The 18,414-nt window shown below is 40.0% G+C and overlaps 1 protein-coding gene across 1 annotated transcript in view; it reads right to left on the reverse strand.

The window, feature by feature from the left end:
• LOC132397542 (kielin/chordin-like protein) overlaps positions 1 to 18,414 on the reverse strand; it is a gene marked incomplete at its 5' end in the record, with an annotated part of 349,645 nt that overhangs the window by 63,207 nt on the left and 268,024 nt on the right. The window contains one exon of the mRNA XM_059976368.1: positions 2,756 to 2,841. Within this exon, the coding sequence (XP_059832351.1) occupies positions 2,756 to 2,841 (86 nt within the window). The remainder of the gene's footprint in view (positions 1 to 2,755; positions 2,842 to 18,414) is intronic.

Genomic DNA, 18,414 nt, shown 5'->3' on the forward strand with positions numbered 1-18,414 from the left:
AAAAAGGAAAAATATTAAGTCAATTCTGGAATGCCAAATGTCAAAGATTACTGCTTGGTTCTCAGTTGACACAATGGCTTAGATAAGGAGACATAACTAAAGCATCTGCTCATAGTAACAACCTAGTGAAAGCTTGTTAAAGTAAACTTCGAGGTCTAAGCAAATTGATATAGGCTTCCTGAGAGAGTGGGAGAAATATGGCAAAAAAGGAGAAGAAAGAAGAGGAACTTAGATAGAAAAAGTACAGAAACAAGATGTTATTAAAGTATGAGAACTGAACAATTTTGGAAGCCAGATGTCCTTGTACCTGAATGACCGTGATAACCTGCTGGTACTCAAGCAATTAGGAAAGCAAATGGTATCCTGATGCTTGTTACAAATTACATATTACATTCTGGTAGGATCTTATTGAGACACAATTGCAGAAAGATTTAAGGTAATCCATAGAATATCTCCTTTAAGATCTTCTGATACATGATACCAGTTATGTCCAAATAGCCTCTAACAGCTTTGCCAAATCTACAGTAGATTTCAGAACCATTCTGGCACAATACGTCTGGATATTCTGTTCTCCTGGCAAAGAGATTTTGATGCTAAACCATGGTATTATTGTCAATCATCTCAATGATCAATATAAGTAGGCTAAAAGTTAATGAATTTCTCCAGTAATTGAAGGCACATTAGAATGACATGTTATACCCCTGCCCGTATATGTCTGCCAAGACGATTTACCAAGAAACACAGGGTAAATGGAAGCACTATAGTTCGGAACTATCTCTGTAACTTGGTAGCTGTTGTATAGCCAGAAAGAATAGTAGCCTTCCCATGGGAACCCACATCCAATCTCAAAAAGAAATCCAACAGTAGATGATATATTTTATTTTCCCAAATAACCCACAGGAGAGCTGATGGGAAAACAGATACCTGATTACCATAAACTGATCATAAAATAGATTTCGAACATCGGCGTAGTTTATATCATTAAGGGGACTGATCAGGAATTAATAGTACTTTTGTCTTTCGCTAGTTTTCTGTACATCTTAGATTAGAAATCTACTTTGGCCCCAAAACTGAACGGAGCATTGTCACCACCCTTTCATTGTACTCCTTTCAAAGTTCAAAGGTCAAAGTAAATTTATTGTCAAAGTGCAGATATGTCGCCATATACAAACGTGAGATTCATTTTTGCAGGCATTAACTGTAAATACAACAAATACAATTAAAGTCTGCACTCAACAGGAAGGACAGCAAATATGTAAAAGACAACAAACTGTGCAAATCCAGAAAGAACAAAAGAAATAATAATAAACAAGCAATAGATATTGAGAACATGAGATGAAGAGTTTTTAAAAGTGAGTCCATAGATTATGGGAACAGTTCAGTGATGGAGGGAGTGAAGATGAATAAAGTTATTCCCTCTGGTTCAACAGCCTGATGATTGATGGGTAATAATTGTTCCTGAACCTGGTGCTGTGGGTCCTGAGGCTCCTGTACCTCTTTCCTGAAAGGCAGCAGTGAGAAGACAGCTCAGCCTGGATAGTGTGGATCCTTGATGATGGATGCTGCTTTCCAACAATGTTCCATGTAGATGTGCTCAATGGTGGGGAGGGCTTTACCCATGATGTATCCACTACTTTTTGAAGGCTTTTTTGTTCAAGGGCATTGGCGTATTCATACCAGGGCATGAGGTAACCAGTCAATATACTTCCCACCACACACCTATAGATGTTTATTAAAGATGAATTAACAAACCTTCACAAACCTCTAAGAAAGTAGAGGCAGAGCAGGGCTTTCTTTGTAATGGGCCCAGGACAGATATTCTGGGTTGATAACACCGCGTTGCTGACCCTCTCCATCTGGAGGACCTCTGATTTCTCATGCTGAAATCAATGATCAGCTCCTTGCTCTTGCTGACATTGAATGAGAGGTTGTTGCAGCAGCATCCAGCTGGATTTTCAATCTCCCTTCAATATGGTGATTTGTCAGGATCTTGGATTTGGCCAACAACAGTGGTATACAGTAATCTGATATTAGTTTGCAGGTCTCTAATATCTGGCCTTTCTTTTCCAAATATATTGTTAATTTTAAGTATTCACCAAAACATTGCTCTGAGTGAGCAGGAAGCTTTTTGCGGCACAGTAAAATCCTATTTTTGGTGAAATGCCTAGGGGTGCTTTACTATGTTAAAAGCTTTGAAATAAGTGCAGGGCACTGCTGTTGTACTGTCCGCAGTGAGGGCGCGTTATATTACTAAGTTGTGAGAAACATCCAAGCCAGAGAGCATCTTTTACCCAGTTGTGTCATGCACACGTTACAAAATAGGAACGTAATTCCTTAGGAATTGCATCCTTCCTGGAAGTGTAAAATTGAATTGGAAATCCTCAGGTGTTACTCTGAGAGGTAGTTAGGACTATCATCTGTATTGTTCACCAGACAAGTTTATGGAGACAACAATATCTTGTATTTTAGTATTTTGTTGAAACTGGTGTTGAGACCAGATGCACTGAGAGTTAAGATACTTGAGGTGATGAATATTCAGTGGCTCTTGTTTGGTGACAGGATTTAAAGGACGTATCGTGGAGCAGATGAGGTAACATCATCTTCTCCCCTACCCCACTGCACAGAGAATCTTGTTCCAGTGTACATAAATAAATAGCTTTAATTTCTTTTGAAGGGAAGTTGTAAAATTTCTTGATGGAAAGTTGTGACTTGCCAGCTCCAGATAAACAAGCAAACAATGCCTTCAGTCTCTTACCAAACATGCACAAGTGATGCAGTCAACACCAGGCCGGGAGAACTCTGCCCCATGAGGATAGACGACGCCATGATCAATACACTCAGCTTAGGAAAGATAAAAATGTTAAATTAAAAAAAACAGTGCAATGTTACTAAATAGTAATTTAACCAAGCATATTTTAATAATATATTTAATTTAACTTGCTCAGTCGGTTAGATTTTCAACCTAATTTATTCTACGTAGAACAGCACAACAGGCCCTTCAGCCCACAATGTTGTGCTGAGCCAATTCAATTAACAATCAAATGGCTACCCAAACTACTCTCTTCTATCTACACAATATTCATATCCCTCCATTTTCCTCACATTCATGAGCCTATCTAAATGTCTCTTAAATTTCCCTAACATATCACCGCTTCAGGCACCATTCTCTGTGTGAAAAACTTTCCCCTCACATCTCTTTTAAAATTACCCCCTCCCACCTTAAATGCATGTCCTTTGCTTTTAGACATTTCAACCTTGGGATAAAGATTCTATGTGTCTACTTTATCTATGCTTCTCATAATCTTATAAACCTCTATCAGATCTCTCAGTCTCCACTGCTGCTGAGAACACACCCCACGTTTGTCCAACATCTTGTTATAGCAAAGGACCTTCTCATCCAGGCTGCATCCTGGTAAACCTTTTCTGTACCCTCTCCAAAGCCTCAACACCCTTCCCATAATGGGGTGAGCAGAAATGTAAGCAATACTCCAGATAAGGCCTAACTAGAGTTTTTATAAAGTTGCAATGTAACTTCCTGATGTTTAAACTCAGTGCTTCCACTAGTACAGGCAACATGTCATATGTCTTCTTAACCACCCTATCAAGCTGTGTAGCCACTTTCAGGGAGCTGTGTATTTGAATCCCAAGACCCCTTTGCTCTTCAACACTGTTAAGGGTCTTTCTCATAAATGTGTACTGTCTCTTTAGTTTTGACCTACCAAGATACAACACTTCATATTTAGCCATGTTAAACTCCATCTTCCATATCTCTGCTCATATCTGTAACTGATCTGCAGGCCACTGTACTTTTTGCCAGTCATCTACATTATCCATAATACCACCAATCTTTGCATCATCTGCAAACATACTAACCACTCATCTATATTTTCATCCAGATCATTTATGTACATCACAAACAACAGAAATCCCAGTACAGGTCAGTGTGGAACACCATTGATCACAGAATTCAAGCTAGCATAAATCCCTTCGACCACCACTCTCTGTCTACTATGGGCAAGCCAGTTCTTAATCCAAACAGCCAATTCTCCATTGATACCATGCACCTTAATCTTATGGATGAGCCTCTCAGGCAGAACCTTGTCAAATGCCTTTACTGACAGCATCGTCAGCTATACCTTCCTCAATCGCCCCATCAAAAAACTCAATCAAGTTAGACATGACTTGTCCCACACAAAGCCATGTTGGCTCTCCCTAACTTGACCATAGTTTTCCAAATGCAGTAGTGTGGTAATCCTGTGAGTGAAAACGTAACATAATGATGTTAACTTTTACCTACACACTGAAATTGTTTTTGAAACAGGAACTATTGGAAATAGCGCATGATATAAAAACAGACCGGTCAGGTTCAAGGAGATGTTCATGCTCCATGACAGCCTCTTTTGCTCATCCAAGTCCATCTGCATAATTTACTCCTTTCTCTCTCATATACTTCAAATACCTCTAATAAGACATCTGTACCATACCTGGGTAGTGAGTTCCATGGAATAATTATTATTGGTGTACTTGATTATCTAACAATAATGTCCTCTCTTATGCTCTTCACATATTGAAACATTCACTCCACATCCACTCTCTGAAAATACTTTATTATTCTGAAGACATTATGAGAACCTCTTTCTTTTTGAGGATTTTGTAAAATCCTCAATAAAATTGATCACATATACTCTATATCCTTTTTAAAACGTGGATACCAGAACTGTATAGTTCTTCCCTTCCAAAAATGAACTGTTTGATTTGCATTTTATGGCCTTAATAAGCAGTGACACACCTTCCAATAATTGGTGCATTTGTAATGAATACCTCATGCCCTTGTTCATTTACCTTAGTGTACATCTGCCTTTAAAATCATAAGTGGCCTCTTCATTTTTCTAAGCAAAATGTCTTGTCTTATTGCTTGTCTGTACTGAACTTTGGATTCTACTTTTGCTCCTTCTGAAAATTTATAGATATACTGCTCAGTAATTACTAACCTCTTACACCCATTCAACTTGGCATTGTTTGCAAACTTAGATCTTGTATCTTATGTATTGCAGTGATTCTGGTTAATTGGGCCTCTGGTTAATTGGGGCAGCCGCTTATTTGAGACGGCTCTTTCAGAACAAAAACTAATTGAGAAAATAGCTGGATTCCGTTTGTTTATTTGGGACACTATGTTGCTAAATTGGGACAGGAGACTGTTGCCGAACAGTTTCTCTCATGTGGCCATTAAACACTACACCATGCTTGAAACAAACTCTCTTAAATACGGTCAGTTGCGTATGTTTGTGTTCAAGAAGCTGTAATTTTTGTTACTGATACCTGTTGCAGACTAGTTAGCAGCAAGACATCTTTGCTCACCATGTTTTCATGCATTCAGGCTTGGAGATGCCAGGAACAACTGGGAGTGAAAATGAAATGACTTCCCAACTTCAGCAAGTTAGGGACTATGGAGAATATGAAGGTATCTTCAATTTATTGCTTATTTATGTATTATTGTTGTTTCTTTTTTATATTTTGCAGTTTGCTGTCATCTGCACTCTGGTTGAACACTCTAGTTAGGCTGTCCTTCACTGATTCTGTTATAGTTATTCTTCAATAGATTTGTTGAGAATGCCCACAAGGAAATGAATCTCAAGGTTGTGTTTGATGACATATATGTACTTTTATAATAAAATAAAATATAACAATTTTTGCTTTGAATTTTTTGTTTATTACAATGAAAATTTGAAGCATGCAATCATCAAAAAATTTGTATATTGACACAAGGTGTCTGCACTGATTTTGTTCATTTACAGTCAATCAAAAGAACACAGCAGTGTACACTGGATTAATTCCTCCACTGATAAGTATTAGGAACTAATACACAGTTTTAATAGCACTGCAGTAGTATTGATAGTGTTCTAATTTGTTCTGTATTTCATTTAAATACTTAATCCCAAAGATTCAAGTACAGGTTTCCCCCGCTACTCGAAGGTAGAAATGGTTCGTAAGCTGGAATTTCGTAAAGTGAAGAAGCAATTACCATTTATTTATACGGGAAAAATTTGTGAGCGTTCGCAGACCCAAAAAAGTAACCTACCAAATCATGCCAAATAACACATAAAACCTAAAATAGCAGTAACATACAGTAAAAACAGTAATGATCTGATAAATACACAGCCTATATAATGTGGGTATACTTTTCCGCAATTATTGCAGCACTGTCCACCGCGGCGAAAATCTTACGCAAGTGCTCTTGGCAGCAAAAAACACACAGTGCAAGCACTCCTGGCAGAAACACACGGCGCAAGCACTCCCGGCAGAAACACTCTTTCCAGTAACCTTTAAGCTATGAAGCTACCAATAACACACAAAAATACGCAGCCTATATAAAGTAGAAATAATGTACATCCAGTGTAGTTTCACTCACTTAGTTTCAATCGGGAAGACAGTGAGCACACTGATGATGGTGTGTTAGGCTGAGTTGTCGGAGGTTGGGGTGGTGGGGGGTAGAGGAGACTGGGGTGTCATCTCATCGTCGTCTGTTTCCATCAGGGCAGGCAGGTCACCTTCTTCTATGTCTGCTTGTCTCAATGTTGAAGGTTGAGTTTTGTCGTCTGCTGTGGCTGATGTGGAAGGCTTGAAAAACAATAGTATGCTTGACTGCTTAGCCTTGCGTATTTTTCTATCATACAGTTCTTTGTAAGCACTCAAACCATCCTGCAAATATGCCCTAAACCTACGTACCCTTTCAAAATTGAAGTTGTACTTTTCTGCAATCATTGCAGCATTGTCAATCACAGTGAAAATCTCACACAATTGCTTCACGTTCAGTTCCTGGACAATTTCACTTTCAGGCTGTTCGCTACTGCATTCGGCTTCAATTGTTATCCTTTCCTCTTCATCAGCTCTTCATCTGTCAGTTCTTGGTCATGGGATGCCAAAAACTCTTCAACATCATCTTCATCAACTTCCACAAACCCTCAGCCAAACTCACTATATCCTTACCTTGTTCACCATGATTGAAACGTTTAATTATGTCTAGTTTTACGCTAAGTGTAACATTCTTACGCGCTCGTTTAGGCTTTTCCCATACTGTACCTTAGAACTCATCTTGCTAATGGATGCACAAAATAAATCAATATAAAGCACAGATGCTCACAGGCACGTGTTCAAGCAATGCCGGCTAGAATGCAGTTCCGGGGGAGGAGCTTGGCTGCTCGACGCGTGCTGCCTTTTTTCGTGACAGTGGAAACACCTTCTGTTAGCAAAAACAGGTAACTAATGTAGGTCTTTCGTAACAGCAAGTTGTCATAAAGTGAACTTTCAAAAAACGGGGGACACCTGTACATTATCAAAGAATGTATACATCATACAACCTTGAGATTTGTCTGCTTACAGACAGCCACAAACCAAGAAACCCAAAAGAACCCAATTAAGGAAACAAAAGACCAACACCCAATGCGCAAGAGAAAGGAAACAACACAAATCATACAAACAAATAAAGCAAACAACAACATTCTGAACCAATTGAGTCCTCAGACCTGAAACCTACAGCAGCCTGGAGTAGGCCAAAGCCTCATTTATCTGTTCATTCTATTAGCCGGCACAAAGCGCAGCACCAGGGCGGTCTTCCTAGGCTCAGTGCCATGGAGAGAGGAGTAACCATGGCGAAGAGCAAGTGAGATCGGCTCTTGGCTCAGATCCTAACACTCTGTCTTTCCAGTTTATCTGTGCCACGTTTAAATTGACAAAACGACAGAAGAACAAAAGACTCTGATGCCCAGGAGAGAGGAGTGAACAAAATGGGTCAATCCACCTGTATCGATTCTGCAACACACCATCTCGACTCATTCCCTAAACTCGCCTCGCTATTGCTTACCCCCTCACAGTTTGTAGCGGTAATTTAATACAATTTATCTCAGAAAATGTGTTTTTAGCAATGATTTTAAGTCAAATTTCTTGCCTTTTTAACTACCAGTGAGCTGTTGCATGTGTTTAGTAGCACCATTTTAACTGAAAAGAGTTTACTAAGTTAACTGAGTAACTTTTAACTCAGTTAAATAGTAGATTGTTTTTTTTTTGCTCTTTCCATGAAACTTCAGCTAATTGGGGAAGCCACTTAATTGGGCCAAAATGTACTGGTCCCAATTGATCAGAATCTACTGTACAGTATTTGAACAACAACAGTCTGAGTATAACTATCTTCTTTATCTGCAGATGGCCTAACCTTTACTTCCTTTTTTTGCTTTCAGTCAATCCTCACACCAGCTAACAATCCAGTTTGCTATTTGTCACCTTACTCCAGGTTATCTGACCTTAGTTATTAGCTTATTGTTAAGTAACAAATTAAAGACCTTTGAAAATCTAGATGAACTATCTGTAGTGTACAATCATTTCCATTTTCTTTGTTAACCCTAAAAGTAACAATAAGATAAGTCACAAGATTTCCACTTTTGAACTCTAAGATATTAATTTTTTAATCTTCATTTTCTCCCTCAATAAGGATTTTAAATTTTTCTGGCCACTACTATGAGGCTCAGTAGTCTGTCATTGCCACAATATGTTCCAGTTCCTTTTTTCTCTATTTAAGTTTGCTCTCGGACAGTCTTTAGACACAATGCCTTTCTCTAACGAATTATTAAATATATAGCACTGTCTTTGCTTTCTTTTTCTCAAATGCTTTTAAAAAGCATGAATGCAATTCAGCTGAAGAGGTACTTTATTCTCTGTTTGAGTAATTTAATATATTCCCTTTGTGCATTTTAAATGCACTAACGTTATTTTCCATACCATCATATAATGCCATATCCAAATGTTCTGTCTCACTGGGAAATCTGGAGCTAAAGAATAGTTTATTATTTTTGCTATCAGAAAGACAGCATAAAATGAAAGGGCTAAAAAATGCAGAAATTAGTGGGAACCAAGAGAACTAGTATGTATTTAAAAACCAACAGAAGGCAACGAAGAAAGCAATTCGGAGAGAAAAGATAAAAAATGAAGGTAAGCTGGTCTATAATATGAGAGAGTATACCAGAAGATTTTTTTCAGAAATATAAAGAGTAAAAGAAAGGTGAGAGTGGATATCAAGTCGCTGGAGGAATAGAATTGAATGGCAAAGCAATGGCTGATGAAACATAATTATTTTGCATCAGCCTTTACTGTGGAAGGCTCCAGAGGTATGCCAGAAACTCAAGAGTGTCAGGGGGCAGAAGTGAGTGTCGTTAACATCAATAAGGCAAAGGTGCTTGGGGAGCTGAAAGGTCTGAAGGTAGACAAGTCACTTGCATCAGATGGACTACACCCCAGGGTTCTGAAAGAGATAGCTGAAAAAGATTGTGGAAATATTAGTAGTGATCTTTCAAGAATCACTATATTTTGTAAAGATTCTGGAGGACTGGAAAGTTGCATTTTTCACTCCACTGTTTAAGAAGGGAAGGAAGCAAAAGACAAAACAAAATTAGCCCATTCAGTTGACTTCAGTGATTGGCATGATGATAGAGTCCATGATTAAAGATAAGGTTTCAGAGACACATGATAAAATAGGCCAAACTCGGCATGGTTTCCTTAAGAGGAAATCTTAACTGACAGATCTGTTGGAATTCTTTTAACAAATAATAGGCAGGATAGTCAAGAGAAAGTCTGTGGATGTTGCTTACAAGGATTTTCAGAAGACCTTTGACAAGTTGCTGCACATGAGGCTGCTAAACAAGATATCATGGACAGTCGATTGGCTGGCAGGAAGCAAAGAGTGGGAATAAAGATGGGCTTTTCTGGTTGGTTGATGGTGACTAGCAGGGGATGGTGTTGGGACCACTTCTTTTTATGTTATATATCAATGATTTGGAAGATGGAATTGGTGGCCTTGTGGCCAAGATTGCAGCTTGTACAAGGATAGGTGGAGGACAGGTAGTGTTGAGGAAGCAGGGAGTCTGCAGAAGGGCTTTAACAGATTAAAGCAAAAAAAATGGCAGGTGGAATATAGTGTAGGAAAGTAAAGGCATAGACTATTTTCTAAATGGGGATAACATTCAGAAATCAATGTACAAAAGGACTTGTGAGTAGTAGTGCAGGGCTCCCTAAAGGTTAACTTGCATGTTGAGTTAGCAGTAAGGGAGTCAAATGTAATGTTACCATTCATTTCAAGGGGAATAGAAAAAAAAAGCAAGGATGCAATGCTGAGGCATTGGGAAGATCACATTCAGAGTACTGGGCTCCATATCGAAGAAAGGGTGTGCTGGCATTGGAGATGATCCAGAGGAGGTTCACTAGAATGATATAGGGAAAGAAAGGGTTATCAGAGTGTTTGTTAGCTCTGGGCATATACTCACTGGAGTTTAAAAGATTGAGGAGGGGGTCTCATTGAAACCTGCTGAATATTGAAAGGCCTAGACAGAGTGGATGTACAAGGTATATTTCCAATAGTGGGGGAGTCCAGGACCAAGAGCAAAGCCTCAGAATACAAGGTCATCCCTTTAAAATAAAGGAGAGGAGGAATTTCTTTAGCTATAGGGTGGTGAATCTGTGGAATTTATTGTCATAGACTGCTGAGAGGCCAGGTCATTGGGTACTTTGAAAGCTGAGGTTAATAGGTTCTTGGTTAGTCAGGGAAAAGGCAGGAGAATGGGTTGAGAAGGATAATATATCAGAGATGATGGAATGGCTGAACACACTTGATGGGCTGAATGGCCTAATCCTGCTCCTATGCCTTATGGTCTTTCTATCACGTTCTGTGGTTGTTTGTTGCTCCTTTTTACACCTTGTAACACATTGGATGGCATTTTTGCTGTTTCCTTAGCATTTGCCTTTTGTTTTAATGAGGCTGGTTTGCTAGCTCAATGCTGACCTCAGCACTGATGGAAAGTGTGCAATGATTTGAACCTGGCCACATTAGTGTTGAAGTCCGATTTGATGCCATGAGTCTACCAGCTGGCTAGCTTGCCCGTTTGCCAATTCAGTCTTCAGCCTTTACTTATAATTTTGTGAAATATTTTACTACTTTGCTTCATTTCCCTTAAGTTCTGTTTTTGCCTTCCCAGATGCCATTTATATTTTTTCCTAATACCTTGGTATTTCTCTTACCATGAACTCTAAGTTTAATATGATTTTCTCACACAGCGTGAATCTTTCCTTCATACCATTGGGTTTGTATTCTTCCATAGTATTTCTAAAGACTTCACTTTATTCCTTTTCTTTTGGCATGTTTATATGGCTTCATTGGCTTCTATTCTACCTCGGCTGACAGAGCCCTTGACCACATCAAGTGTGTCTCTCCATGTCTGCTCTCACCCCCTTCTCATCTCAGCCACTGGCTTTCTCTTCCATCCTATCAGTGTCTGCATTTAATGAATCATTCTTTGCAATCTTCTCCATTTTTGTTGACATTCTGAAACCATCCATTTTCCCCTCCTCCTCTTTCAACATTTGGGAGGAACTATTCCTCCTGTAACTCTTTGGTCTGCAGTTTCATCTCTGTCAACAAGTCCTCTCCCAGAGCATTTTTCAGTGCCGTCACATCAGAAGCAATACCTGCTGTTTCACTTCAATTCTTTCCTAACATCCAGGAACCTAAGCATTCCTTCCAGGTGAAGCAGCAATTCACTACCATTTCTTCCAATCCAGTTTACTAAGTGCTCATAATATGATCTCCTTTATACTGGAAGCACTGAAAAGTTTGGGTAACTGTTGTGTTTTGTACAACGCATCTGTTCGATTTGCAAAGATGATCCAGAACTTTTAGCTGCTTGTGAATTTAGTTCTCCAATACTGTTCTAACCTGACAGAAGCATCTACATTGTTCTAATAAAACTCAACATAAACTTGAAGAATGATACCTCATGTTCCATCTGGACATTTTGCAGCATCTCATGTCTCAATACCAGATGTATCAATTTCTGATAGACATCATTTTTCTAGCTTGAACTAATTCATTCTGTTGTAAACTTAACCTCTGTAATGTGTATTGGTCTTCCTCTCTCAATAGCAGGGGTTACCAAATATTTTTATGCCATAGACCAATAAGCAAGAGGTCCGTGGACCCCAGACTGGGCACTCCTGCTCTAAAGGCATTACCTAACCCACTGTACATTTCCAACATATCTTGGTTTCAAGTTTCATCAACAGGTCTGACATTGATAGCTTTTACATGTCCAGGCATTTATTTTCTCTCTCTCTCTTTAACTGCCTGTCTTAATCTGTTGAGCAAATGGCTCTGTAAATGTCAAGTTGCATTAGTAGCCCTGTTGTTTCCTGATCTGAAAGCTTCCTATTTTAGTATTGAATGCTGAGCTGTCGTTGATAAAGAGCATTCTGATGTATGTATCTTTGCTGTCCACCTGTTCCAGGGTTGAGTGAAGAGCTCTGGATTTATTGCTCCAGTAGGCAAATTGCTTCTTAAACTGCCTCACAGGCAGGAGTTGATATATTTCATCACCAACCTCTCAAAAACACTTCATCACAATGGATATAAGTGCTACTAGTCACTGAGGCAGGTTATCATATTCTTCTTGCGCCTGGTATGATCGAAGCCTCCTTGAAGCAGCTAGATACCTCAAGGCTGCCGAAATGAGAGGATAAAGATCTGAGTGAACATTCCAGCCTGCTGATCAGCACAAGTTTTTAGTACTTGGCTAGATATCCGTTATGGGCCGAATACTTCTCGTGCGTTCAGACTCTTGAAGGCTGCTCGCATGTCAGTCTCGGATTGAAATCGCAGGATCACTGGGGGCTGTGGGAGATCGTAATGGTTCCTCTATGTTTTGACAGTCAAAGTGAGCAGAGAAGGCATTGAGCTCACCTGGAAGTGAATCCCTGTTGTTGCCCATGTTGCTTGATTTTATTTTATAAGAGGTTATTAAAGCCCTTGTCTCCATCTATTAACTTATGGTTTGGCTACTATCAGTTGAAAGTATACTCTATTCACTATGTCCTAAATGTTCTTTTTTTTATCTTGTTCAGTCAAAGAGCAATACAGCATGGTTACAGGGCTCTCAGCCCAACTAGTCCATGCTAACCACTGATCCCACCCAGCCTGAACAGTTTTCAGCCAATATGTCCTTCCACGCACCTATACAAGTGCTTCTTAAAGTGATACCACCACACCTACCTAGGTCACTTCTTTTATATAGTCACCATTCTCAGTGTGAAAATGTTACACCACAGATCCCTTTAAAATTTATGCTTCCCCCCAGTCTTGCTCCCTCCCACCTGGATAAAAGATTATTACCTTCTACCATATCCATGCCCCTCTTAATTTTAAATATTTTTATAAAGTTTCCCTCTCATTCCCCTACTTTCCAAGGAATAAAGTCCTAGCCTGGCCAAGCTCTTCCTTTCAGTGAGATCCCCTCATTCTAGCAATATCCTCATTTTTTTCTGCACTATTTCCATTTTAACACCTTTCCTCTAATGGGGTGACCAAAATTCTATACATCATTTCTAAATCTAATAGTGAATATCAAATAGTAAACTTGGGAAGTTGTTTGCATTTTTGATTTGAAGGGAAATCATCTCCCTTTAAATACCTCTTCTGATTGATTAATGTCAAGGCAGATGAAATTCTTGCAATTACTATTCGTATATTTTTTCCTCATCTTTTTTTGTCATCATATTTTTCCTCCAGGTTTCACTTGTGTGGTCTTGTGCGTTAACTTGTGTGTTGTCAGAGTGACTGATTCTGCATGATGTTTTAACTTCACCTTTATGGATACTCTGCTGTCACAGGTTCATGCCTTGTTTCTGCTACCATAATATTATTGCTAATTAGTACTGCCATTATACCTCCCCCTTACTGGTTTCTGTCTTTTGTAAATATGTTATGCTCGGCAATGTTTAATTTGCAGATCTGACTTTTCTGTAGCCATGTCTCAGTAACCTTTACCATGTCTGGTTTCTCTCAAAGTAACTGCCTTCACTTCCTTTTTATGTGGACACTGTACATGCAGACTTAATCAATTTTAATATGATATTCTCTCATTTTATGATTTATGATCTTACTAGACAATTTTAGTAACAGTTTTCCTTGAAAAGGAACTCCATCAATCACTTGTTAATTCTCCTGAACTATTGGCTTCGATGCTAATTTGCATGAGGTTGGCCAATAATCTAGAGATTAACTCTCTGCAACTGTGTTTTTGATTTAGAGCTTAATTTCCAACTTTAGCACAACTTCCTCACTATTCCTACCTTTGTCATTTACTCCAACATCAACCACTGGATTTATAGTGCAATTTCCTCAACTCCTCTTCAGTTGTCACAAGGTTATGTATTCTAGTACAGAGGAGGCAATACCATTTTCAGGGTTAGGGTTCACTTTCTTAGCTGTAGTCTGCCTGATTGGTACATTTCTATTCTGCTCTCTCCCACCCTGGACAGGTTTCATACAGACAGAGCTTAAAGAGCAAGGCTCCAAAGATCAAGACAACTAAGAGATGGTGACGAGAGGCTGAGGAATAGTTACAAGATTGCATTGAGTCAATGGACTGGGCCGTGTCAAGAATTCATCTGAGGATCTGAGTGACTACACCAGGGTCATTACAGACTTTAGTAAAACAGTTGTGGATAAGAGTGTTGGCACGTGGCCAAGTGGTTAAGGTGTTGGTCTAGTGATCTGAAAGTTGCTAGTTTGAGCCTCAGCTAAGGCAATGTGTCGTGTCCTTGAGCATGGCATTTAACCGCACATTGCTCTGTGGCCCTTGTCCTTTTCTTGGACAACGTCGGTGGCATGGAGAGGGGAGACTTGCAGCTTGGGCAACTGCTGGTCTCCCATACAACCCTGCCCAGGCCTGCACCGTGGAAGCTTTCCAAGGCACATGGTCTCTCGAGACTAACGGTTGCCTATTTTTAACTTTCGTTAATGCCCCTACTCCCCTTCTTACCCCATCCCTGACATATTTAGTTGTTCCTCCATCTCCCTCTGGTGCTCCCCCCCCCCACCACCTTTCTTTCTGCCGAGGCCTCCCGTCCCATGACCCTTTCCCTTCTCCAGCTCTATATCACTTTCACCAATCACCTTTCCAGCTCTTAGCTTCATCCCACCCCCTGTGGTCTTCTCCTATCTTTTCGCATTTCCCCCTCCCCCCACTACTTTCAAGTCTCTTACTATCTTTCCTTTCAGTTAGTCCTGACGAAGGGTCTCGTCCCAAAACATTGACAGTGCTTCTCCTTATAGATGCTGCCTGGTCTGCTGTGTTCCACCAGCATTTTGTGTGTGTTGCCTATTTTTATTTTGTGGATGAGTGTGTCTCCACAAAATCCTTCAGGGTTTTCCCCAATCAGGAGCCCTGGATGAACAATGAACTCTGGAACCTGCTGAGAGCCAGATCAGAGGCATTCAAGTCTGGAGGTCAAGAATACGACAAGAAATGCAGGTCTGACCTCTGAAAAGTCGTCTCTAGGGGGAAGTGGAGTTTCTGGAATCGACAACGGATGCCCAACAGTTATGGCAGGGTTTGAATGTTATAACATCCTACAAAGCTAGACTTTGCAACATAGGGGACAGCAGAGCTTCACTTCCAGATGAGCTCAATACCTCTATGCTTGCTTTGACCAACAGAACAGGGAGGAAGCATTGGGCATCCCCATGTCTCTCGATGATCCTTTGGTCTCAGTAACCGAAGATGATGTCCAGGTTGCCTTCAAGATGGTGAATCTAAGGAAATGATCAGGTCCGGACAGAGGACCTGGCCAAGTACTGAAGACCTCTGCTGACCAACTGGCTTGTGTATTCACGGATATCTTCAACCTCTTTCTCTAGTAGTGTGTGGTACCCACCTGCTTCAAGCTGTTTTCATTCATACGCAAGTTCCTAAGAAAAGCATGGTAACTTGTCTAAATGACATGCCCAGTAGCACTTACATTCACAATGATGAAGTGTTTTGAGGGGCTGGTGTTGAAGCATATCAGCTCCTGTCTGAATGGCAACTTGGATCTGCTCCAATTTGCCTACTGAAGCAACAGGTCTAAAGCAGAAGTATCTTGCTGGCTCTTCACACAGTCCTGAAACATCTGATCTGCAAAGATACATACATCGGGATGCTCTTGTTTGATTACTGCTTGACATTTAACACCATCAGCCCTTCAAAACTAACTCAGTAACCTCCAAGACCTGGGCCTCAATGCACCATTGTGCAATTGGATCTTGGATTTCCTCACTTGTAGACCCCAGTCAGTTTGGATTGGTAAAAACATCTCCTCCACAATCTCCATCAGCACAGAAGCACTACAGTGATGTGTGCTTAGTCCCCTGCTCTACTCGCTTTATACCAATGGCTGTGTGGCTAGGTACAGCTCCAACACCATATACAAGTTTTCGGGTGACACTACTATTGTGGGCTGTATCAGAGGTGGTGATGAATCAATATCAGCATAAAGGAGGGAGATCGAAAATTTGGCTGAGTGATGTAATAACGACAACCTCTGACTCAATGTCAATCAGTCCAAGAAGCTGATTGTAGACTTCAGGAGACGGAAACCAGAGATCCATGAACCCAGTAATCATGGAGGATTAAAGGTGGAGAGGATCAGTAACTTTAAATTCCTGGGTGTCCCTATCTCAGAGCACCTGTCCTGGACCATCATATGAATATTATTGTGAAGGAAACACGACAATGCCTCTAGTTCTTCAGGAGTCTTTGGAGGTTCAGCATGTCATCAAAAACCTTGGCAAACTTCTATAGATGTGTGTGGAAACTGTGTTGACTGGCTGCATTACCGTCTGGTATGGGAACACAATGCCTTTGAGCTGAAAATCTTACAAAAGCTAGTGGTTTTGGCCCAGTACATCATGGGTAAAATCCTCCCAACCATTGAGCACCTCTGCACGAGACACGGCCATAGGAAAGCAGCATCCATCATCAAAGATCCTCACCGCCCAGGCCGTGCTCCTTCCTCACCGCTGCCATCAAGTCGAAGGTACAGGAGCCTTTGGACTCATACCATCAGGATCAGAAACAGCTACTACCCCTCAGCCATCAGGCTCTTGAATAAAAGGTGATAGCTACTCTTATTTAAGGAACCTGTTAAATTGCTATTTCATGCTAATTATTTATTGCTAGTTATCTATATCTGCATTTGCACAGTTTGCTCACAGTTCCTGATATTTACATTTACTATTACTGTTCTTGAGATTTTCTAAGTATGACAGAGGAAAATAACCACAGTGTTGTGTGTAGTGACATGCATTTACTCTGATAATAAATATACTTGGAACATGAGAATTATAATTATAAATTCATGGTTATAATGCTAGTGGAAATGCAAGAAAGACGAGCATCATGCTTATTATGTTGGGCTTTCTAAGACTCAGTATAAAGCATTATTTGGAACACTATTTAGGTTGAGGCCTCTGCCATCATATTGAGAGTACTTCATGGGGACAGCTTCCTACTTTGGGATGAGAGGGTGCAGGAAGAGTTAAAAACCTGGTCAATTTATACATCAGCGCCTGCATCATAACAATAATGTAAATTGAAGAATTCACAATAACGGATGACTTGACAATTCTGTGTACGATTTGCAAAGTTATGCATTTTACCAGATATGCTAAATCTCCACCAAAATTTGCTCTCTTGAGCACATTTCTTCTTCAACTAACTTTTGATTCCAGGATCTCCCAAACCATCATGGAGATTTGACTGCACCAACGTTATGTCTCAAGACAGAAATCCTTTCTTGTGATAATGAGTTGCATGGTTCACAATTTCCATAATAGTGCCTTGTAGTTGTAAGGGCAGACTCACACAGCATGGAAAAGGGTCCCTCTGCGCACTAGGCAGAAGCATCCCATTATATACAGTATATCCCACTGTTTTACCCTCCTCACATCCCCAGAGATTCTACTACTCACACAGGCAGAACTGGATGTCAGAATTGAACAGAGTTCAAAGGCAGCTCAGTGAGCTACATCATTGTGCCCCCTCTGTGTAAGAGATATGTGTAGAAAAATGGAAAGAAGCGTAAAGTGCCTCAGTTAAAATTTACACCAAAATGAAAGTTATGTTAACTTAAATACAAGCATCAACCAGAAGGGGCTTTAAGGACTTTACATTCAAAATCATAAAAGTTTAATTGTAAGAAAAACATCAGTTCAGATCGGAATTGTTTGGAAAGGAGCAAGTTTGTTTTGATATGTTGGAACTTTTGATGGATGGTGTTAGAAATAAGCTGTCTCCCTTAGACTTACAATGCTGACATCTTTCTATTTAAGTTTTTAAGAGCACAAAGCATAACAAATATCAAGGAAGATTTCTGCTGACAGCCCTAATCTGGTGTTGACAGATATAATTGACAACTGTTTTTGTACCCACTGAAGTGAGATCAAGGCCCCTTCTTGGCTGCAGGCCTCCCTAAGTGGCAGGGAAACTCCTGCTGTACACTGATGTGACTAGTTTATGTAAAATTATTTCAAAGCAGGTGCAAGGTTTACCAGTCTTAGCG

This window comes from Hypanus sabinus, chromosome 7 (genome assembly GCF_030144855.1).
Source record: "Hypanus sabinus isolate sHypSab1 chromosome 7, sHypSab1.hap1, whole genome shotgun sequence".
NCBI classification, from domain to species: Eukaryota; Metazoa; Chordata; class Chondrichthyes; order Myliobatiformes; family Dasyatidae; genus Hypanus; species Hypanus sabinus.